The sequence below is a fragment of the Mustelus asterias genome, chromosome 20, assembly GCF_964213995.1.
Source record: "Mustelus asterias chromosome 20, sMusAst1.hap1.1, whole genome shotgun sequence".
Taxonomy (NCBI): domain Eukaryota; kingdom Metazoa; phylum Chordata; class Chondrichthyes; order Carcharhiniformes; family Triakidae; genus Mustelus; species Mustelus asterias.
In genome coordinates, this window is record NC_135820.1 from 21,559,479 (window position 1) to 21,584,096 (window position 24,618).

At 45.0% G+C, this 24,618-nt stretch overlaps 1 protein-coding gene across 1 annotated transcript in view; it reads left to right on the forward strand.

Annotated features, from left to right (window-relative positions):
- wfdc2 (WAP four-disulfide core domain 2) overlaps positions 1 to 24,618 on the forward strand; it is a 130,353-nt gene that overhangs the window by 34,601 nt on the left and 71,134 nt on the right. Inside the window, exons 2-5 of the mRNA XM_078236050.1 lie at positions 405 to 536; positions 6,495 to 6,632; positions 11,709 to 11,792; positions 13,398 to 13,467. Of these exons, the coding sequence (XP_078092176.1) occupies positions 405 to 536; positions 6,495 to 6,632; positions 11,709 to 11,792; positions 13,398 to 13,467 (424 nt within the window). The remainder of the gene's footprint in view (positions 1 to 404; positions 537 to 6,494; positions 6,633 to 11,708; positions 11,793 to 13,397; positions 13,468 to 24,618) is intronic.

Here is a 24,618-nt window from a genome sequence, read left to right on the forward strand (position 1 = left end):
AGGTACACACAGTAAAAGGGACTAATATTGAGTACACAGAGAGTAACGGGATTAGTATTAAGGTAGATAGAGAGTAACAGGGATCAGTATTTAGGTACACGTAGAGAGTAGGAGGGATTAGTATTGAGGTACACAGAGAGTAACAGGGATTGGATTGAGGTACACAGAGAGTAACAGGGATTGGATTGAGGTACACAGAGAGTAACAGGGATTGGATTGAGGTACACAGAGAGTAACAGGGATTGGATTGAGGTACACAGAGAGTAACAGGGATTATTATTGGGTGTCACAGAGAGTAATAGGACTCAATCTGGGGAATAGACATCTGAGGTGGAAATGTAAGAGATAATTTTATTTTTCACAATCTGATTCTGCGCTCACTGTGATGTGTCATATTCCCTCAGATAAGAAGGGATCCAGTTTTCGAAAGCATCCTAGTGCTGGAGTTTGTGCCGATTATTGTATAGACGACAGTGACTGTCTCAGGAATCAGAAATGCTGCAGTAATGGCCATTCTTGTGTCTCCCCACGGAAAGGTACAACACCATACCCAGACACACTGAGAATATCATTGCATTGATGTGACTGATACTGAGAGATACATAGGCTTAGAGTAATAGTGAGTGCCAGTGAGATAAACCGAGAGTAATAGTGATTGTCAGTAAGACATTGAGAATAATAGCGAGTGTTAATGAGTTACAGTGACAGTGATAGTGTCAGTGAGATAGACTGAGAGTAATAGTGAGTGTCAGTGAGATAGACTGAGAGTAATAGTGAGTGTCAGTCAGATAGACTGAGAGTAATAGTGAGCGTCAAAGATAAGTGGAAAAGTGAATCGTGTGGAGGGCGTAGAAGGTCCGCATAAGGTCCGACAGGCTGAGTGAGTGGGCGAGGATCTGGCAGATGGAGTATAACATTGACAAATGCGAGGTTATTCACTTTGGAGGAAATAGTAGCAAATTGGATTATTATCTAAATGGAAAAAAATTACAACATGCTACTGTGCAAAGGGACCTGGGGGTCCTTGTGCATGAGACGCAAAAACCCAGTCTGCAGGTGCAACAGGTGATCAAGAAGGCAAATGGGATGTTGACCTATATCGCAAGGGGGATAGAATATAAAAGCAGAGATGTCTTACTGCATCTGTACCGGGCATTGGTGAGGCCGCAGCTGGAATACTGTGTGCAGTATTGGTCCCCTTATTTGCGGAAGGATATATTGGCCTTGGAGGGAGTGCAGAGAAGGTTCACCAGGTTGATACCAGAGATGAGGGGGGTTGATTATGAGGAGAGACTGAGCAGATTGGGTTTGTACTCATTGGAATTTAGAAGGCTGAGGGGGGATCTTATAGAGACCTATAAGATAATGAAGGGGCTGGATAGGGTAGAGGTGGAGAGATTCTTTCCACTTAGAAAGGAAGCTAGAACTAGAGGACACAGCCTCAAACTAAAGGGGGGTCAGTTTAGGACAGAGTTGAGGAGGAACTTCTCTCAGAGGGTGGTGAATCTCTGGAATTCTCTGCCCAGTGAAGTGGTGGAGGCTACCTCGTTGAATATGTTTAAATCACGGATAGATGGATTCCTGATCGGTAAGGGAATTAGGGGTTATAGGGATCAGGCGGGTAAATGGAACTGATCCACTTCAGATCAGCCATGATCTTATTGAATGGCGGGGCAGGCTCGAGGGGCTAGATGGCCTACTCCTGCTCCTATTTCTCATGTTCTTATGTTCTTATGTTCTCATGTCAATGAGATACAGTGAGAGTAATAGCGAGTGTCAGTGAGATAGCCTGAGAATAATAGTGAGTGTCAGTGAGGTACAGTGAGAGCAATACTGAGCACCAGTGTGATAGAGTGAGAGTAATCATGCTTGGCAGTGAGATAGTCAGAGTAATACAGAACAGATTATCAAGGAACTCAGTGATTAGTATTGAGGTACATAGAGTAACAGGGATTTGTATTGAGGGACACAGAGAGTAACAGGGATTAGTGTTGAGGACACAGAGAGTAACAAGGATTAGTGTTGAGGGACACAGAGAATAACGGTGATCAGTATTAAGGTACAGAGAGAGTAACAGGGATTAGTATTGCGCATCACAGAGAGTAACAGAGATTAGTATTGAGCAACATGGAGAATAACAGGGATTAGTATTGAGGTACACAGTGAGTAACAGGGATTAGCAGTGAGGTATACAGAGTAACATGGATTGGTAGTGAGGTATACAGAGTAACAGGGATTAGCAATGAGGTTTACAGAAAGTCATGATGTGGAGATGCCAGCGTTGGACTGGGGTAAACACAGTAAAAAGTCTTACAACACCAGGTTAAAGTCCAACAGGTTTATTTGGTAGCAAAAGCCACTAGCTTTTGGTGCGCTGTTCCTTCGTCAGGTAAGTGGGAGTTCTGTTCACAAACAGGGTATATAAAGATACAAACTCAATTTACAAGATAATGGTTGGAATGCGAGTCTTTACAGGTAATCAAGTCTTAAAGGTACAGACAATGTGAGTGGAGAGAGCATTAAGCACAGGTTAAAGAGATATGTATTGTCTCCAGACAGGACAGTTAGTGAGATTTTGCAAGCCCAGGCAAGTCATGGGGGTTACAGATAGTGTGACATGAACCCAAGATCCCAGTTGAGGCCGTCCTCATGAGTGCGGAACTTGGCTATCAGTCTCTGCTTAGCGACTCTGCTAAGAGTGTTGTGAAGGCCGCCTTGGAGAACGCTTACGCGAAGATCAGAGGCTGAATGCCCATGACCGCTGAAGTGTTCCCCAACAGGAAGAGAACACTCTTGCCTGGTGATTGTCGAGCGGTGTTCATTCATCCATTGTCGTAGCGTCTGCATGGTCTCCCCAATGTACCATGCCTTGGGACATCCTTTCCTCCAGGGCCTTCAACACGTCATTGATGAAGACGAACATCTTGCCAAGGACATCCCCACACCCCCACTTCTTGCCTTTAAACAACCGCACAACCTCAACCGCAGCAAACTACCCAGCCTTCAGGAGAACAGTAACCACGACACCACACAACCCTGCCACAGCAACCTCTGCAAGAGGTGCCGAATCATCGACACGGATGCCATCATCTCACGTGAGAACACCATCCACCAGGTACACGGTACATACTCTTGCAACTCGGTCAACGTTGTCTACCTGATACGCTGCAGGAAAGGATGTCCCGAAGCATGGTACATTGGGGAGACCATGCAGACGCTACGACAACGGATGAATGAACACCGCTCGACAATCACCAGGCAAGAGTGTTCTCCTCACACTTCAGCAGTCACGGGCATTCGGCTTCTGATCTTCAGGTAAGCGTTCTCCAAGGCGGCCTTCACGACACACGACAACGCGGAGTCGCTGAGCAGAGACTGATAGCCAAGTTCCGCACACATGAGGATAGCCTCAACCAGGATCTTGGGTTCATGTCACACTATCTGTAACCCCCACGACTTGCCTGGGCTTGCAAAATCTCATTAACTGTCCTGGCTGGAGACAATACACATCTCTTTAACCTGTGCTTAATGCTCTCTCCACTCACATTGTCTGTACCTTTTAAGACTTGATTAGCTGTAAAGACTCGCATTCCAACCATTATTTTGTAAATTGAGTTTGTGTCTTTATATGCCCTGTTTGTGAACAAAACTCCCACTTACCTGACGAAGGAGCAGCGCTCCGAAAGCTCGTGGCTTTTGCTACCAAATAACCTGTTGGACTTTAACCGGGTGTTGTGAGACTTCTTACTGTGTATACAGAAAGTAACAGGGATGAGTATTGAGGTACACAATGAGTAACAGGGATTATTATTGAGGTACACAGAAAATAACAGGGATTAATATTGTGGGACACAGAGAGTAACAGAGATTAGTATTGAGGTAGATGGAGAGTAACAGGGATTAGAATTGAGTAACACAAAGAGTAACAGGGATTAGTATTGAGGTACATAAAGAGAGTAACAGAGATTAGTATTGAGGTACATAGGGACTAACAGGGATTAGTATTCATGTATGCAGAGTAACAGGGATTAGTAATGATGTACAGAGAGTAAAAGGCACCAATACTGAGTCACACAGTGAGTAACAGGGATCAGTACACAGAGAGTAACAGGGATTAATATTGGGGTACACACAGAGTAGGAGTTTTAACAACACCAGGTTAAAGTCCAACAGGTTTATTTGGTAGCAAAGCTATGGCATTTGCTACCAAATAAACCTGTTGGACTTTAACCTGGTGTTGTTAAAACTCTTACTGTGTTTACCCCAGTCCAACGCCGGCATCTCCACATCACGACACACAGAGTGACAGGGATTAGTCTTGAGATAAACAGAGTAACAGGGAATAGTATTAAGGTACACAGAGTAAAAGGGATTCGTATTGAGGTACATAGAAAGTAACAGGGATTAGCATTGAGCAACACAGAGAGTAACAGGAATAGTATTGAGGTACACAGTGAGTAACAGGGATTAGTATTCAGGTACACGCAGAGTAACAGGGATTAGTATTGAGGTACACAGTGAGTAACAAGGATTAGTATTCAGGTGCACGCAGAGTAACAGGGATTAGTATTCAGGTACACGCAGAGTAACAGGGATCAGTATTGAGGTACACAGTGAGTAACAGGGATTAGTATTCAGGTACACGCAGAGTAACAGGGATTAGTATTGAGATACACAGAGTGTAGCAGGGATTAGTATTGAGGTACACAGAGTAAAAGGGATTAGTATTAAGATAAACAGAATAACAGGAATTAGTATTGAGGTGCGTAGAGAGTAACAGGGATTAGCATTGAGCAACACAGAGAGTAACAGGAATAGTATTGAGGTACACAGTGAGTAACAGGGATTAGTATTCAGGTACAATAAGCCCCTAAACGGGATTTAGGGGTTTATTGGGACTATCTTAGCGGTTTAAAAAAAAGGCAGCATAGAAAAGTTGGGCCGAAGGGCCTATTTCCATGCTGTAAACCTCTATGACTCTATGACTCTTGACGCAGAGTAACAGGGATTAGTATTGAGGTGCACAGAGTTAAAGGGACTAATATTGAGTTACAGAGTGAGTAACAGGGATTAGTATTGAAGTACACAGAGTAACTGTATTAGTATTGATGTACACAGACGGTAACAGGGATTAGTATTGAGATACACAGGGATTAACAGGGAATAGTATTCATGTACACAGAGTAACAGGGATTAGTAATGATGTACAGAGAGTAAAAGACACCAATACTGAGTCACACAGTGAGTAACAGGGATCAGTCTTAAGGTAAACAGAATAACAGGATTTAGTATTGAGGTGTATAGAGAGTAACACGGATTAGCATTGAGCAACACAGAGAGTAACTGGAGTAGTATTGAGGTACACAGTGAGTAACAGGGGTTAGTATTCAGGTACACTAACAGGGTGCAGGCTTGGAGGGCCGAAGGGCCTGTTCCTGTACTGTATTGTTCTTTGTTCTTTGTACATAAAAAGTAACAGGGATTAGTAATGAGGTACATAGAGAATAACTGAGATTAGTATTGAGGTACACAGAGAATAACAAGGGCTTGTATTGGGGTACACACAGAGAGTAACAGGAATTAGTATTGAGGTACACTGAGTAACAGGAATTAGTACTGAGGCACACAGAGAGTAACAGGGCTTTGTATTGAGGTACACACACAAAGTTCCTGTACTGTATTGTTCTTTGTTCTTTGTACATAGAAAGTAACAGGGATTAGTAATGAGGTACATAGAGAATAACTGAGATTAGTATTGAGGTACACAGAGAATAACAAGGGCTTGTATTGGGGTACACACAGAGAGTAACAGGAATTAGTATTGAGGTACACTGAGTAACAGGAATTAGTACTGAGGCACACAGAGAGTAACAGGGCTTTGTATTGAGGTACACACACAAAGTTCCTGTACTGTATTGTTCTTTGTTCTTTGTACATAGAAAGTAACAGGGATTAGTAATGAGGTACATAGAGAATAACTGAGATTAGTATTGAGGTACACAGAGAATAACAAGGGCTTGTATTGGGGTACACACAGAGAGTAACAGGGATTAGTATTGAGGTACACTGAGTAACAGGAATTAGTACTGAGGTACACAGAGAGCAACAGGGCTTTGTATTGAGGTATACAGAGAGTAACAGGGGTTGGTATTCAGGTACAAAGAGAGTATCAGGGCTTAGTATTGAGGTATACAGAGAGTAACAGGGATTGGTATTCAGGTACAAAGAGAGTAGCAGGGTTTTATTGAGAGTCACAGAGAGTAAGAGGGATTAGTATTGAGGTACACAGAGAGTAGCAGGGATTAGTATTGAGGTACATGGCGAGTAACAGGGATTGGATTGAGGTACACAGAGAGCAGCAGGGGTTATATTGAGGGTCACAGAGAGTAACAGGGCGCAGCCTGGGGAGCGGACATCTGAGGTGGAAATGTGAGAGTTACTTTTTTTTGCACAGTCTGACTCCACTCTCACTGTGATGTGTCATATTCCCTCAGATAAGAATGGATCCAGTCCTCAGAAACGTCCTAGTGCTGGAGTTTGTTCCGATTATTGTATTGACGACAGTGACTGTCCCAGGATTCAGAAATGCTGCAGCAATAGATGTGGCCATTCTTGTGCCTCCCCACGGAAAGGTACAACACCACACCCAGACATACTGAGAATATCATTGCATTGATGTGACTGACACTGAGAGCTACACAGATTACCCTTGACATAGACTGAGCGTAATAGTGAGTGCCAGTGAGATAGACTGAGAGTAATAGTAAGTGTCAGTGAGATAGAGTGAGAGTAATAGTGAGTGTCAGTGAGATAGACTGAGAGTAATAGTGAGTGTCAGTGAGATAGAGTGAGAGTAATAGTGAGTGTCAGTGAGATAGACTGAGAGTAATAGAGAATGTCAGTGAGATAGACTGAGAGTAATAGTGAGTGTCAGTGAGGTACAGTGAGAGTAATAGTGAGTGTCAGTGAGATAGACTGAGAGTAATAGTGAGTGTCAGTGAGATAGAGTGAGAGTAATAGTGAGTGTCAGTGAGATAGACTGAGCGTAATAGTGAGTGTCAGTGAGATAGAGTGAGAGTAATAGTGAGTGTCAGTGAGATAGACTGAGAGTAATAGTGAGTGTCAGTGAGATAGACTGAGAGTAATAGTGAGTGTCAGTGAGATAGACTGAGCGTAATAGTGAGTGTCAGTGAGATAGAGTGAGAGTAATAGTGAGTGTCAGTGAGATAGACTGAGAGTAATAGTGAGTGTCAGTGAGATAGACTGAGAGTAATAGAGAATGTCAGTGAGATAGACTGAGAGTAATAGTGAGTGTCAGTGAGATAGAGTGAGAGTAATAGTGAGTGTCAGTGAGATAGACTGAGAGTAATAGTGAGTGTCAGTGAGATAGACTGAGAGTAATAGAGAATGTCAGTGAGATAGACTGAGAGTAATAGTGAGTGTCAGTGAGATAGACTGAGAGTAATAGAGAATGTCAGTGAGATAGACTGAGAGTAATAGTGAGTGTCAGTGAGATAGACTGAGAGTAATAGTGAGTGTCAGTGAGATAGACTGAGAGTAATAGAGAATGTCAGTGAGATAGACTGAGAGTAATAGTGAGTGTCAGTGAGATAGACTGAGAGTAATAGAGAATGTCAGTGAGATAGACTGAGAGTAATAGTGAGTGTCAGTGAGGTACAGTGGGAGTAATAGTCTCAGTGAGATAGACTGAGAAAAATAGTGAGCGCCAGTGCGATTAAATGAGAGTAATCATGCGTGGTAGTGAGATAGTCAGAGTAATACAGAGCTTACTATCAAGTTGTTCAGTGATTAGTATTGAGGTACACAGAAAGTAACAGGGATTAGATCCAATTCAGGTGGGAGCTATAAAATAAACGGTAGAACAATCAGGAACATAGACACACAGAGAGATCTGGGTGTGCAGGTCCGCAGATCCTTAAAAGTGGAGCACAGGTGGAAACGGTGGTGAAGAAAGCATATGGCATGCTTGCCTTCATTGGACAGGACATCGAGTATAAAAGTTGGCTACCAGAAGGACATGGAGGCTTTGGAGGGAGTACAGAAAAGGTTTACCAGGATGTTGCCTGGTATTAGCTATGAGCAGAGATTGAATAAACAGGGATTGTTTTCACTGAGGGGCAAACCTGATAGAAGTTTCTAAAATTATGAAGGGTATAGATAGGTGAACAGTTGGAGCTTTTTCCCAGGGCAGAAATGACAATTACAAGGGGGCACAAGTTCAAGATAAGGGGGGAAAGGATCAGTGGAGATGTGCGGGGGAAGTTCTTTTACACAAAGGGTGGTGGAGGCCTGGAATGCACTGCCAAGTGAGGTGGTTGAGGCAGTTACGTTACCGACATTTAAGATTTATCTGGATAGACACATGACAGGCGGGGAATAGAGGGATACATGCGGTTGGTCAAGATAGGACAACATGATCGACGCAGGCTTGGAGGGCCAAAGGGCTTTTGCTGTACTGTTCTTTGTTCTTTATTAGTATTGAGGTACACAGAGAGTAACAGGGATTAGTACTGAGTAACAGGAATTATTGTCGTACACAGTGTAACAGGGATTAGTATTGAGGGACACAGAGTAACAAAGATTAGTATTGAGCAACACAGAGTGTAACAGGGATTAGTACTGAGATAAACAGAGTAACAGGGATTACTATTGATGTACACAGAGTAACAAGGATTAGTCTTGAGGTACACAGAGCATAACTGGAATCAGTATCGAGACACAGAGTAACAGGGATTAGTATTGATGTACACAGAGAGTAACAGGGATTAGTATTGAGCTATACAGAGAGTAACAGGGATTAGTATTGAGCTATACAGAGAGTAACAGGGATTAGTATTGAGCTATACAGAGAGTAACAGGGATTAGTATTGAGCTATACAGAGAGTAACAGGGATTAGTATTGAGGTACACAGAGAGTAACAGGGATTAGTATTGAGCTATACAGAGAGTAACAGGGATTAGTATTGAGGTACACAGAGCATAACCGGAATCAGTATTGAGAGACATAGAGAGTAACAGGGATTAGTATTGAGCTATACAGAGAGTAACAAGGATTAGTATTGATGTACGCCGAGGGTAACAGGTAATATTACTGAGTTATTCTCTTTCTTCTTCTTCGACGATCACTCGCTAACAAATATGATTGTCCAGCTAAGAAACTCCATGTTATTGGTCTTGGGGTCTGTGGATCCTTTCATAGCTGATGATCCCAATCCTTGAGCTACATCTCCGACTGCACACTTGGTGTTTCTGAGAGGTTCAGTTCTTGGGTTCTAGATCACTGGTATTCTTTTCTCAGGTTCCTTTTCCAGGCCTCCTCCTGCTACCAGTGTCCTCAAAGAATTGTGTCCCTTCAGTCAGTAGGTTCCTCCATGTAGGTCTCTTCTGAACAAGGTCTCCGAGGCATTGATGACTATGTTGCATTTCTTAAGATAAGCCTTCAGGGTGTCTTTGTCCTTTTTCCTCCTCTTGTTCGGGAACCTTCCTTGAGCTGGGGGGGAGATATGCTTTGGCAATCGGTACTCTGGCATCCTAAGCATGTGTTCTGTCCAATGGAGTTGGTTGCAGATGATCATGGCCTCGATGCTGGTGGTCTTGGCTTTTTCCATGGTGCTGATGTTAGTATACCTGTTTCCCTAGCTGAGGCAGAGAATCTGTTTCAGAAAGCATTGATGGTACATCCCTCGGGCATTGAGGTGGCATCTGTACATAGTCAGGTTTCCATTTGAAGAGTTGGGAGGATGTCTGCCTTGTACAAGCGAATCTTAGTCAGCATGGATGTCGCGGTCGTCAATGACTCATCCGAAGGCTGCATTTGCAGATTGGATATGATGTTGGATCTCTATGTTGATGTCAGCCTTGCATAAGAGGCTGACATCAACATAGATGGGGAAATGTTCTACATTTGGGAGAGTTTCTCCTTTGATCCTAGGGCAGGTTGGTAAAGGACTCGAGTCTTCTCGAGCTTGAGGTTGAGACCAATTCTTCAGTATTCTTCCATAAAGGCCTCAAACATGGCCTGAAGATCCTCTTCTGAGAGACCGGAGATGGCGATGTCATCCACATACTGAAGTTTCACGAATGATGCCAGTGTCCTTTTCTTCTTGGATTTCTACCAGTTGAGGTTGACAAGGTTTCTGTCCATCCTGTAGACAATGTCCACTCCATTGGGAACAAAGAACAAAGAACAATACAGCACAGGAACAGGCCCTTTGGCCCTCCAAGCCCGTGCCGCTCCCTGGTCCAAACTAGACCATTCTTTTGTATCCCTCCATTCCCACTCCGTTCAAATGGCTATCTAGATAAGTCTTAAACGTTCCCAGTGTGTCCGCCTCCACCATCTTGCCTGGCAGCGCATTCCAGGCCCCCACCACCCTCTGTGTAAAATATGTTCTTCTGATATCTGTGTTAAACCTCCCCCCCTTCACCTTGAACCTATGACCCCTCGTGAACGTCATCACCGACCTGGGGAAAAGCTTCCCACCGTTCACCCTATCTATGCCTTTCATAATTTTATACACCTCTGTTAAGTCCCTCCTCATCCTCCGTCTTTCCAGGGAGAACAACCCCAGTTTACCCAATCACTCCTCATAACTAAGCCCCTCCATACCAGGCAACATCCTGGTAAACCTCCTCTGTACTCTCTCCAAAGCCTCCATGTCCTTCTGGTAGTGTGGCGACCAGAACTGGACGCAGTATCCCAAATGCGGCCGAACCAACGTTCTATACATCTGCAACATCAGACCCCAACCTTTATACTCTATGCCCCGTCCTATAAAGGCAAGCATGCCATATGCCTTCTTCACCACCTTCTCCACCTGTGACGTCACCTTCAAGGATCTGTGGACTTGCACACCCAGGTCCCTCTGCGTATCTACACCCTTTATGGTTCTGCCATTTATCGTGTAGCTCCTCCCTACATTATTTCTACCAAAATGCATCACTTTGCATTTATCAGGATTGAACTCCATCTGCCATTTCTTTGCCCAAATTTCCAGCCTGTCTATATCCTTCTGTAGCTTCTGACAATGCTCCTCACTATCTGCAAGTCCTGCCAATTTTGTGTCGTCTGCAAACTTACTGATCACCCCAGTTACACCTTCTTCCAGATCGTTTATATAAATCACAAACAGCAGAGGTCCCAATACAGAGCCCTGCGGAACACCACTAGTCACAGGCCTCCAGCCGGAAAAAGAAGTTTGTTCTTGATAAGGTGAAGGATGGTGGTGATGAAGATGGAGAAAAGGGTGGAGGCAATGACACATCCCTGCTTGACTCCAGTCTTGACCTGAAAGATTTCTGTCTTATTTCTGTTGGAGAGAACTGTTGCCAGCATCTTGTCATGGAGGAGTCGGAGGATATTGATGAATTTCTCTGGACAGTTGGCCTTTGACAGGGTCTTCCATAGCACTTCCAGATTGACTGAGTTAAAATCTTTGGTCAGATCGATGAAGGCCATGTAGAATGTTTGATGTTGCTCCTGGCATTTCTCCTGAAGTTGTTTTGCTGTGACAATTTTGTCCATTGTTCCTCTATTTGGTTGGAAGCCACACTGGCTTTCCGGAAGGATTTCTTCAGAGACTGGGAGACAGCAGCGAGCAAGGACTTAGGCAGTGATCTTCCCGGCGATGGAGAGTAGGGAGATCCCTTGGTAATTCCCACTGTCCGCTTTGTCTCCTTTCTTGAAGATGGTGGCAGTGATGGCATCTCTGAGGTCGGCTGGGATTTCCCCTCTGTCCCAGATTTTCAGGAACAGCTGATGGAGATGACAAGTGATTTCTTTTAGTCCAAGTTTGAAAACCTCCACTGGAATCCCATTCACTCCTGTGGCTTTTCCATTCTTCATGTGTTTAATGCCTTTGACTTCATCCAAGATTGGTGGGAGTCCAAGATCATCTTTGATGGGGAGTTGGGGGGATTTCAACAAACACGTCCTCATCTATGATTGTATCATGGCTTAGGAGTTACTTGAAGTGTTCACTCCATCGAAGGCTGATGTTTTCTCTGTCTTTCAAGAGAGTTCCATCCTTACTCCGTACTAGTTTCAGGCCTCAGGTGTTCATAAGATATAGGAGCAGAATTAGGCCATTTGGCCCATCGAGTCCGCTCTGCCATTTGATCATGGCTGATATGCTCCTCATCCCCATTTTCCTGCCTTCTCCCCATAACCTTTCAACCCATTACCAATTAAAAATCTGTCTAACTCCTTCTTAAATTTACTCACTGTTCCGGCATCCAATGCACTTTGGGGTAGCGAATTCCACAGATTCACAACCCTTTGGGAGAAGTAATTTCTCCTCAACTGTGTTTTAAATTTGCCACGCCTTATCCTAAGACTATGACCTCTCATCCTAGAATGCCCCACCAGCGGAAGCATCGCTCCACATCTACTTTATCCATACCTTTTATCATCTTCTATACCTCAATTTGATCTCCCCTCATTCTTCTAAATTCCCGAGAGTATAGGCCTAAACTGTTCAATCTCTCTTCATACGACAAACCCCTCATCTCTAGAATCAATCTAGTGAACCTTCTCTGAACTGCCTCCAATGCCATTACATTTTTCCTCAAATACGGGGACTAAAACTGTGCACAATACCCCAGGTACAGCCTTGTATAGTTGCAAGGTATTGGGTCCATATATTGCCTTGGTGGCACTGAAGTAGCCATGGGTGCCGTGCTTGCCAGAGAGGAGTTGCAGCTCCTTCACTTTCTCAGTCCACCATTGGTTCTCGATTTCCCTGATTCTTTTTTGCACCTCCGCCTTTGCTGATTGATGAGTTCTCCTCTTTGCATTGCTGGTTGTGTCATTTAGCCAGATGCAGGGAGCTTTCCTCTTCTTGTCGATGAGGTCTTAGATGGTGTGGTCATTCTCAATGAACCAGCCTCAGTGTTTCCTGGTCCTGTAGCCGATGGTTTCTTCACAGTTTGATATGATAGTTGTCTTCAGCTCTTTCCAGTTTTCCTCCACTTTATTAGAATGAACACTTTGGATATTTTGATAAGGCCATTGTTGGAAGTTCACTAGTATGCTTGGCTCTTTGGAGCCACTCAACCTTGATTTTTTTCATCCACCCTTCATCCCTCACTTCTTCAGGTGGAGTTTGGTGAACATAGAGGAGGGGATAAACCAGTGGTCTGTCCAACAGTCATAACTTTGGTGATGAAGGCATCCTTTGGTCTCAGATCAGACGATGACAAAGTCAATCATGTGCAAATGCTTTGAGCATGGATGTCTCCAGGTTTTCTTGATTTTGTCTTTTTGGCGGAACAGTATGTTGGTGAAGACAAGCTGGTGTTCTGTGCATTTGGTTAGCAGGAGAATCCCATTGGAGTTGCAATTCCCAACTCCTTTCTTTCTGATGGTTCATTTCCAGATTTGGGAGGCCTTTCCAACCCTGGCATTGAGGTACCTCAGGAGGATGATCTTCTTGAGGTGTCCAGAAAGTAACCGGGATTCATACTGAGGTACAAAGAGAGCCAAGTTCCGCACACATGAGGACGGCCTCAACCGGGATCTTGGGTTCATGTCACACTATCTGTAACCCCCACGACTTGCCTGGGTTTGCAAAATCTCACTAACTGTCCTGTCTGGAGGCAATACACATCTCTTTAACCTGTGCTTAATGCTCTCTCCACTCACATTGTCTGTACCTTTAAGACTTGATTACCTGTAAAGACTCGCATTCCAACCATTATTTTGTAAATTGAGTTTGTGTCTTTATATGCCTGGTTTGTGAACAGAACTCCCACTTACCTGACGAAGGAGCAGCGTCCGAAAGCTAGTGGCTTTTGCTACCAAATAAACTTGTTGGACTTTAACCTGGTGTTGTGAGACTTGTAACAACACCAGGTTAAAGTCCAACAGGTTTATTTGGTAGCAAATACCATTAGCTTTGAGAGCAGATGGATGGATTCCTGATCGGTAAGGGAATTAAGGGTTATGGGGATCAGGCGGGTAAGTGGTACTGATCCACGTCAGATCAGCCATGATCTTATTGAATGGCGGGGCAGGCTCGAGGGGCTAGATGGCCTACTCCTGCTCCTATTTCTTATGTTCTTATGTTCTTATGTTCTTTCGGAGTGCTGCTCCATCGTCAGATGGAGTGGAAATGTGCTCTCAAACAGTGCACAGAGACACAAAATCAAGTTACAGAATACTGATTAGAATGCGAATCCCTACAACCAACAAGATCTTAAAGATACAGACAATGTGGGTGGAGGGAGCATTAAACACAGGTTAAAGAGATATGTATTGTCTCCAGGCAGACGCTACGACAACAGATGAATGAACACCGCTCAACAATCACCAGGCAAGACTGTTCTCTTCCTGTTGGGGAGCACTTCAGCGGTTACGGACATTCAGCCTCTGGTCTTCAGGTAAGCGTTCTCCAAGGAGGCCTTCACGGCACACGACAGCGCAGAGTCGCTGAGCAGAAACTGATAGCCAAGTTCCGCACACATGAGGACGGCCTAAACCGGGATCATAGAAACCCTACAGTGCAGAAACAGGCCATTCGGCCCATCAAGTCTGCACCAACCACAATCCCACCCAGGCCCTACCCCCATATCCCTACACATTTACCCGCTAATCCCTCTAACCTACACATCTCAGGACTCTAAGGGGCAATTTTAGCATGGCCAATCAACCTAACCCGCACATCTTTGGACTGTGGGAGGAAACCGGAGCACCCGGAGGAAACCCACGCAGACACGAGGAGAATGTGCAAACTCCACACAGACAGTGACCCAAGCCGGGAATCGAACCCAGGTCCCTGGAGCTGTGAAGCAGCAGTGCTAACCACTGTGCTACCGTGCCCCCCTGTGCTACCGTGCCGCCCCTTGGGTTTATGTCACATTATCAGTAACCCCCACAGCTTGCCTCCTGGACTTGCAGGCTGTCCTGTCTGGAGACAATACACATCTCTTTAACTTGTGCTTAATGCTCCCTCCACCCACATTGTCTGTATCTTTAAGACCTGGCTGGCTGTAACTTGATTTTGTGTCTCTGTGCCCTGTTTGAGAGCAGATTTCCACTCCATCTGACGAAGGAGCAGCGCTCCGAAAGCTAATGGTATTTGCTACCAAATAAACCTGTTGGACTTTAACCTGGTTTGTTAAAATTCTTACTGTCTTCACCCCAGTCCAACGCCGGCATCTCCACATCGTACAAAGTAACAGTATTGAGCTACACAGAGAGTAACAGGGATTAGTATTGAGGTACACAGAGAGTAACATTGATTAGTATTGAAGTACACAGAGAGTAACAGTGATTAATATTGAGGGACATAGAGAGTAACATTGATTAGTATTGAGCGATTATTACTAGACTATCAAAGCAGAGACCCAGAGTACTGTGCTGGAACCTGGGTTTGAATCCCACCACAGCAGAAAGTGAAATTTGAATTCATTAAAATCTGGAATTCAAAGTCTAATAATGACCATTGTTCATTGTTATAAAAGCCTATCTGGATCACTAGGGAAGGAAATCTGGTGTCCTTACCTGGTGTGGGCTACATGTGACTCCAGATCCACAGCAATGTGTTGACTCTTAAATGCCCTCTGAAATGAAATGGCACTCAGTGAAGGACAATAAATGCTGTCTCAGCCAGTGACATCCACATCCCATAAATGAAAAGAACATAAATCATTTACATCCAATTTCTCAACCTTTATACCACACCCCTCCAAGTATACTATCCTTTTTTAACAACACAAAACTGTCTTTAACTATTTACATTGCATTACTGTAGCCCCCTTTTACAACTACAAATTCTACCCAACTCCAACTCCTGCTCTTCCCCTCCCTGGGATTCAGTCTCCCACAGTATTCTCGGCCCTGAGGGAACACAGCTTGGAGACTTGAGCGCTTCCTTCTGCATCCTGTCAGATGTCATCATCTGCAGAATGAACAACACTTTAACATCATTGCTGCCAGTGTCACTCTGGGACTCAGGATGACTGAACTCCAAAGACAACAGAGACTTTTCAGTGAAAGACTGATCCAAGAGAGAAGACTGAAGAGAATCGAGCTTTGCACCCTCTGGATCTGGAAGAGAGGAACTCTGGAAACTTTGAGGAACTCGTTGCTCCCTCGGAGGACACAGGAGAAAGAGCTTCAGATGAGGAATGAGCTTCAACTCCAGGAAAGACTATCACAGCAGTATCCTCCATTGTTGTATCAAAGACTGAAATGGCATCAAAGATCTGAGATTTTAATTAACAGAGACAATGAAAGAATCAACGCAATCCTTATTGAGTGGTGATGTTCGCATCATTCTAGGAATCCTAGAAAAACAGACGATGCTCATCATTGGAATGATTTGCTGTCTTTCAGATCTTAATGTGGAGATGCAGGCGTTGGACTGGGGTAAACACAGTAAGAAGTCTAACAACACCAGGTTAAAGTCCAACAGGTTTATTTGGTAACAAAAGCCACTAGCTTTCGGAACAGACTGTTCCTTCGTCAGGTGTGGGTGAGTTCAGAACTCTCACCCACCTGACGAAGGAACAGTCTGTTCCGAAAGCTAGTGGCTTTTGCTACCAAATAAACCTGTTGGACTTTAACCTGGTGTTGTTAGACTTCTTTCAGATCTTAGACAGAGATGAGGAGGAATTTACAAATGACTGCTTATTTTATTTCCTGCTGTCCATGAAGTGTCTTCCACAGAGGATGCCTTGCCTGAATCCAGGCAGAGTTCAGAGAGGATCACACTACTAAAGAGCTGGAACCTCACTGTAACACTATTAGGAAAAGAAGAAATGATTTCTCAATGATATTTCGGGACGACTATCTACTTCCTGTCTACTTAAGAGGGCCACACTCCTCCCTGTATGAGGTTGCTCCAATCTGAGCAATGGGAAGAATTGCTGAAGATATGGAGATAATACAGCCTCATTTTCTGAAATGAAACAGATTCCCTGTAGACAATTAACTCGGGGCAAGATTGCTGTCCAGGATTCTGCCGCTTTGTGTCGACTTCCAGCTCTGGAGGGAAGACGCTTTCATGATGGCCTCCATTTTCTTGGGTGCCTTGTGTAGTTTCTCACTATCATTGACGTGGTCCAGGTATTCAATCGAATCTTTATAGAATTCGTATTTTTATTTCTTTACTTGCAAGCCATGGTTCCGCAACCTTCTGAGTGTCTCTTCAAGGTTCTTCAAAACTTCCTCTTCAGTGGAGCCTACCACCAAAATATAGGTAACACTAGACCCCAGGTCACCCACTTGGAATTTGGTCCATTGCCCTCTGGAAAAGGACTGGTGCCGATGTGATGCTAAAAGGAAGATGCTTGTCAAGGAAGAGCCCCCGATGAATTAATATCGTCAGGCGTGGTTGGGACACTTCCCTGACACCTATTTGAAGTTCGGTCTGAGACAAGTCCATCTTCAAAAATTTCTTCCCTCCTGTCAATCCTGTAATAAATCCTTAATAAGAGGAAGTGTGGATTGATTTGCACCCAATGCTGGGTTAACGGTTACCTTGAAGTCTGCACAGATTCTTACCGTGCCAGCAGTGCCACAATTGGGGTGACCCATTCACTGGTTGTGACTGCTTCCTGTGCCCCCAAGCTCATATTCTGATTTGGCCTCTACTTTTGGCCGAGTGGTGTATGGCACCAGTCATAGATCATCGAAACCCTACAGTGCAGAAACAGGCCATTCGGCCCATCAAGTCTGCACCGACCACAATCCTACCCAGGCCCTACCCCCATATCCCTACACATTTACCCGCTAATCCCTCTAACCTACACATCTCAGGACACTAAGAGACAATTTTAGCATGGCCAATCCACCGAACCTGCACATCTTTGGATGCCTTCAATCTCCTTGGATGAGCCTCTGAATTTCGTTGAATCTTAATCTTGACCCCTTTCATCTCATCCAGAGTCCCCTTGAATACATCGTTATATCTCTCCAGGATATCCTGTAAACTTGGCCTCAAATCCACCAGCCTATTTACCACACACCAGTTTAATTTTAAATTCTGCAGCAGGAGAGTCCAAACACGGCAGGGAAGTCACTCTTGACCACATACAACGGTAGCTCCATACACTAGTCCCTCAGTTGTACCTATACTAGTATATATCCTCTCAGTGGCCCATTTAAGTACATTAGGTGATTTTTGAAGGCTTCAACAGCAGTGTTTTCAACTTTTATCTGTTTACTGAGTCTGGAATCAGTGATACCACTGTCCCTGCATCTAAAAAACAAACAAAGAACAATACAGCACAGGAAGAGGCCCTTCGGCCCTCCAAGCCTGCGCCGCTCATGTGCCCAACTAGACCATTTATTTGTATCCTTCTATTCCCAGTCTGTTCATGTGGCTAACTAGATAAGTCTTAAATTATCCCAGCGTGTCCGCCTCAGTCACCTTGCTTGGCAGTGCATTCCAGGCCCCCACCACCCTCTGTGTAAAATACGTCCCCCTGCCATCTGTGTTGAACCTTGCCCCCCTCACCTTGAACCCGTGACCCCTTGTGTTCGTCACCTCCGACCTGGGAAAAAGCTTCCCACTGTTCACCCTATCTATGCCCTTCATAATTTTATACACCTCTATTAGGTCGCCCCTCATCCTCCGTCTTTCCAGGGAGAACAACCCCAGTTCACCCAATCTCTCCTCATAGCTGAGACCCTCCATCCCAGGCAACATCCTGGTAAACCTTCTCTGTACTCTCTCCAAAGCCTCCACGTCCTTCAGGTAGTGTGGCGACCAGAACTGGACGCAGTATTCCAAATGTGGCCTAACCAGCGTTCTATACAGCTGCAACATCATATGCCAACTTTTATATTCTATGCCCCGTCCAATAAAGGCAAGCATGCCATATGCCTTCTTCACCACCCTCTCCACCTCTGCTGCCACCTTTAAGGATCTGTGGACTTGTACACCCAGGTCCCTCTGTGTGTCTGTACTCCTGATGGTTCTGCCATTTATTGTATAGCTCCCCCTTACATTAGATCTACCGAAATGCATCACTTCACATTTATCTGGATTAAATTCCATCTGCCATTTCTCCGCCCAATGTTCCAGCCTATCTATATCCTGCTGTATTCTCTGACAATGTTCATCACTATCCGCAACTCCAGCAATCTTTGTGTCGTCCGCAAACTTACTGATCACACCAGCTACATCTTCCACCAAATCATTTATATATCTCACAAACAGCTACTTTCATTCAGTCTACTTTCATTTTGATTACCTTCCCTTCTATTTTGGGAAAGACCCAGAATCTATTGGCTTCACCTCAAATCGATATTATATTCAGTCGGAATGCTGTCAATTTTGGTTCTTCTACATCCTCTGCAGATTTGGCAGACTCCCTGTCACCTTCTTGGCTTGTGGCATACATTTTGTGCCTAATCTTCAAGTCTGTCCCTCTCCACCCCCCTTATCTCTTTTAATTGCCATGACGTGGAGAGGCCGGTGTTGGACTGGGGTGGGCACAGTAAGAAGTCTCACAACAGCAGATTAAAGTCCAACAGGTTTATTTGGAATCATGAGCTTTCAGAACGCTGCTCCTCCATCAGGTGAGTGGACCCTACACCAGCAGCATTGGGCTTCACGAGTCCAACACGTGGACTCTTTGTGGCCAGACTTGTGGTGACATTCTACAGTTGACACCATGTTATGTTGTGCTTCGGCTACTTATATATATAATGCTTCATGTACTGGGGTACCGACACCCAACTGGCTTCATTTGCAGCCAGTTCCATAGGAGTAGCTATCTCAAAAGCCACTTTAAAATCTAGACCTTCTTTTGTCAGCAGCTTCCGTTGTATCGCTTCATTGCGAAGTCCATGAACCAAATGGTCCCTCAAGGCATCCTGTAGGAAAATGCCAAATTCGCTTTGCTCAGCATGTCTCTTTAACACTGCCACAAATGGCACGATGGATTCACCTTCCAATCGCATTCACTTCTAAAATCTAAAATCTTTTATCGGTTGCTCCAGTTTGCTGCCACACTCCAAAGATGTGGGGATTAGGTTGATTGGCCATGCTAACTTGTCCCTTAGTGTCGGGGGATTAGCAGGGTAAATACATGAGGTTGTGGGGATAGGACCTGGGTGGGATTGTTGTCGGTGCAGGCTTGATGAGCTGAACGGCCTCCTTCTGCACTTTAGGGATTCTATGATAAGTGGCTTTGGGGCATAATGATTCCTTAGTACTTTGCACAACTTTGCTAGGGGGTTTCACTGCGGGTTTCCCAGGTTGTATGAGGCTTCTTAATGTCACAAACATTTTACTCCTTATATTACTTAAGAACACTGCTACAGTGAGTTCATCATGTACCATATTTGCCTTTAAATGAGTGCTCCATGTATAGCATCAAGCTCTCCACATCTTCATTAAAAGGCCCCATTGCCCTGAACTGGCTCACCCTTTCTGATTCTGTTGGTGGGAGTTTTTTCTGCCTTCGTGTTCTGTAGTCGCTTTTTCACTCACTTTTGCCGCTCTTTGCACGTTTTGCGCTGCCTGCTGCTCCCTCACTGACTGTGCTCCCCTATTCTTCCTGTCGGTTGCAGTCCGAGTCTCCTTTTGACCATTTCCCTCCCGATGATCTTGGGCTCCCGGTGGAGAAATCCCTCTCCTATACCAGGCCTTTGACTGTAGCCTGAGACCCCTCACAGCCATTGTCTTCAGCACATTTCCGGCGAGTACCTCTTTTGTGGAGTTGAATGCGGTCTAAGACCTCTCGCGACCACTTCCCTCGATGCCTAGGCCTGTTCCCTCAAGTCTACCCCAGTACTTCGGCGATGCACGTCGCTTTTGGAGCCCAGGACGACAACGTCAACTTCTTCCCTCTCCAGTGGTATGCAGCCTGTGGGCCATGACTCAGCCTCATTGCCAGTTAATATGTATGATGTCTGATATAAAGATATTGTGGGAAGTTAGGGGAGAAAGAGTGGGCTCCTAGCAGAGATATTTGTATCATCAACAGCCACGGGTGAGATGCCGGAAGACTAGAGGGAGGCACGGTAGCACAGTGGTTAACACTGCTGCTTCACAGCTCCAGGGTCCTGGGTTCGATTCCCGGCTTGGGTCACTGTCTGTGCGGAGTTTGCACATTCTCCCTGTGTCTGCGTGGGTTTCCTCCGGGTGCTCCGGTTTCCACCCACAGTCCAAAGATGTGCGGGTTAGGTTGATTGGCCAGGTTAAAAATTGCCCCTTAGAGTCCTGAGATGCGTAGATTAGTGGGATTAGCGGGTAAATATGTGGGGGTAGGGCCTGGGTGGGATTGTGGTCGGTGCAGACTCGATGGGCCGAATGGCCTCCTTCTGCACTGTAGGGTTTCTATGATTCTATGAGGCAAATGCTGTGCAAAAGAGAGGTGGCAGGAAAAAGCCGGGGAACTACAGACCGGTGAGACTAACGTCAGTGCTGGATAAGCTGGTGGAGGAGGTTCTGAAAGACAGGATCTACATGCATTTGGAAAGGCAAGGACTGATTGGAGATCGTCAGCATGGCTTTGTGTGTGGGATATCATGTTTTTTTGAAGGGGTGACCAAGAAAATAGATGAGGGCAGTGTGGTAGATATTGTCTACATGGGCTTTAGCAAGGCCTTTGACAAGATATCAGACTGGTCAGTAAGGTTAGATCACAAGGGATCCAGGGAGAACTAGTCAATTGGATACAGAATTGGCTTGCCAGTAGGAAATAGAGGGTGGTGGTCAAAGGTTGTTTTTCAGACTGGAGGCCTGTGACCAGTGGTGTCCGGCAGGGATCAGTGCTGGGTCCACTGTTGTTTGTCATTTATATAAATGATTTGGATGAGAACATTGTTAATATGTTTGCACCAAAATTGGTGGTGCAGTGGACAGTGAAGAAGGTTATCTGAGACTACAACAGGATCTTGATCAACTGGGCCAGTGAGCCGAGGTATGGCAGATAGAGTTTAAATCAGAGGTGTTGCATTTTGGTAAGACAAACCAAGACAGGACTTACACAGTTAATGGTAGGACCCTGGGGAGTGGCATCGAACAGAGAACCTAGGGGTGCAGGTCACAGTTCCTTAAAAGGGGCAGTATTTCAGCATCAGGTATTCTAGGTCCCAGGAGCAGAAACTCGACAGTGTTGCTTCGTCTGAGCATCAAGAGGTGTTGATTAGAAGATAGACCCCCACCTCCCCTAGCCTTGCCTGGAGGACGGCTAATGTGGTTCCATCTTTCAAGAAGGGTGGTAGAGATGAACCAAGAAATTACAGACCGGTGAGTCTCATGCCATTGATAGGGAAACTACTGTAGATAATTCTGAAGGAGAGAATTAATCTCCACTTGGAAAGGCATGGGTTAATTAGGGATAATCAGCATGGCTTTGTCAGAGGGAGGTCATGCCTAAAATAAATTTTTGAAAATGTGATCGAGTGTGTGGATGAGGGATGTGCAGTTGTTATAGTTTATCTGGATTTTAGCAAAGCGATTGACAAGGCCCCACAAAGGAGACTGATCGAGAATTCAGGGAAACTTGACAAGATGAATCTGAAACTGGTTTACCGATAGGACACAAAGGGCAGTTGTAGAAGGCTGTTTGAGTGACTAGAGACCAGTGTCCAATGGCTTACGTCAAGGTTCAGTGTTAAGTCCCTTATTGTTTGTTGGGAATGTTAAACAAGTTTGCAGATGACACCAAGGTAGGGTGGTTAATAGTGAAGAAGAAGGTTGTAGGTTACAGGAAGATATGGATGGGTTGGTTAGATGGGCATATGATGGCACATGGTATTTAACCCTGATAAGTGCGGGGTGATGTACCCCAGAAGAAGTAAAAAGAGAAGGGAGTATTTAATGAATAGCATGTCACGAGGAAGCTTAGAGGAACAGATGGATCTTGGGGCACTTATTCACAGACCCCTGAAGGTGAATAGGGTAGTTAAGAAGGCACATAGGACACTTGCTTTTATCAGTCGTGGCATAGAGTATAAGAGCAAGGAGGTTATGTCGGACTATACGGAACATTAGTTAGGCCATAGCTGGAGTACTGTGTACAGTTCTGGTCACCTCACTATAGGAAGAATGTGATTGCACTAGAGGAGATATAGAGGAGATTCACCAGGGTGTTGCCTGGGATGAAGTCTTTGAGCTATAAGGAGAGACTGGATAGGCTTGGATTGTTTTCTTTAGAGCAGAGAGGGCTGAGGGGGGACATGGTTGAGGTGTGTAAGATTGAGGCATTTGTATGGTGAATAGGAAGCAGCTGTTCCCCTTGGTTGAGGGTTCAATCATGAGGGGTATAGTTTTAGGGCAAGGGGCAGGACATTCAGAAGGGATTTGAGAAACATTTTTTCACTCGAGACGGTGGTGGGAATTTAGAACGCACTGCCTGGGAAGGTGGTGGAAGTTGGAAACCTTACAACCTTTAAAAAAGTATTTGAATGAGCACTTGAAATATCATGACTTTTAAGGATCTGGGACAAGTGCTGGAAAATAGGATTAGCGCACTGTTATTGTCAGTGCAGACTTGATGGGCCAACTCTATGACTCTAAGACATTGTCGAGGTACACTGCTCCCTGGGGTAAGATAGAAACATAGAAAATCAGAGCTGCAGTAGGCCAGTTGGGCCTTCGAGCCTGCGCCACCATTGATTATGATCATGGCTGATCATCCAACTCAATAGCCTGATCCTGTCTTCCCCCTCAAAATGTTTGATCCCTTTTGCCCCAAGAATCATATCTAACTCCTTCTTGAAAACATTCAATGTTTTGGCCGCAATTGTTTTCTGCAGTAGCGAATTACACAGGCTGGCCACTCTCTAAGTGAAGAAATGTTTCCTCATCACTGTCCTAACTCCCTATCTCCTGGTTATTAGCTCCCCCACCATCGGGAACATTCTTTCTGAATCTACCCTGTCTAATCCTGTAAGAATTTTATAAGTTTCTATGAGATTCCCCTTATTCTTCTAAACTCCAGCGAATATAATCCTAACCCACTCAATCTCTCCTCACATGTTAGTCCCGCCACCATCCCAGGAATCAGCCTGGTAAACCTTTGCAACATTCCCTCTATAGCAAGAACGTCCTTCTTCTGATAAGGAGACCAAAACATAAGAACATAAGAACATAAGAAATAGGAGCAGGAGTAGGCCATCTAGCCCCTCGAGCCTGCCCCGCCATTCAATAAGATCATGGCTGATCTGACGTGGATCAGTACCACTTACCCGCCTGATCCCCATAACCCTTAATTCCCTTACCGATCAGGAATCCATCCATCCGCGCTTTAAACATATTCAGCGAGGTAGCCTCCACCACCTCAGTGGGCAGAGAATTCCAGAGATTCACCACCCTCTGGGAGAAGAAGTTCCTCCTCAACTCTGTCTTAAACCGACCCCCCTTTATTTTGAGGCTGTGTCCTCTAGTTTTAACTTCCTTACTAAGTGGAAAGAATCTCTCCGCCTCCACCCTATCCAGCCCCCGCATTATCTTATAAGTCTCCATAAGATCCCCCCTCATCCTTCTAAACTCCAACGAGTACAAACCCAATCTCCTCAGCCTCTCCTCATAATCCAAACCCCTCATCTCCGGTATCAACCTGGTGAACCTTCTCTGCACTCCCTCCAATGCCAATATATCCTTCCTCATATAAGGGGACCAATACTGCACACAG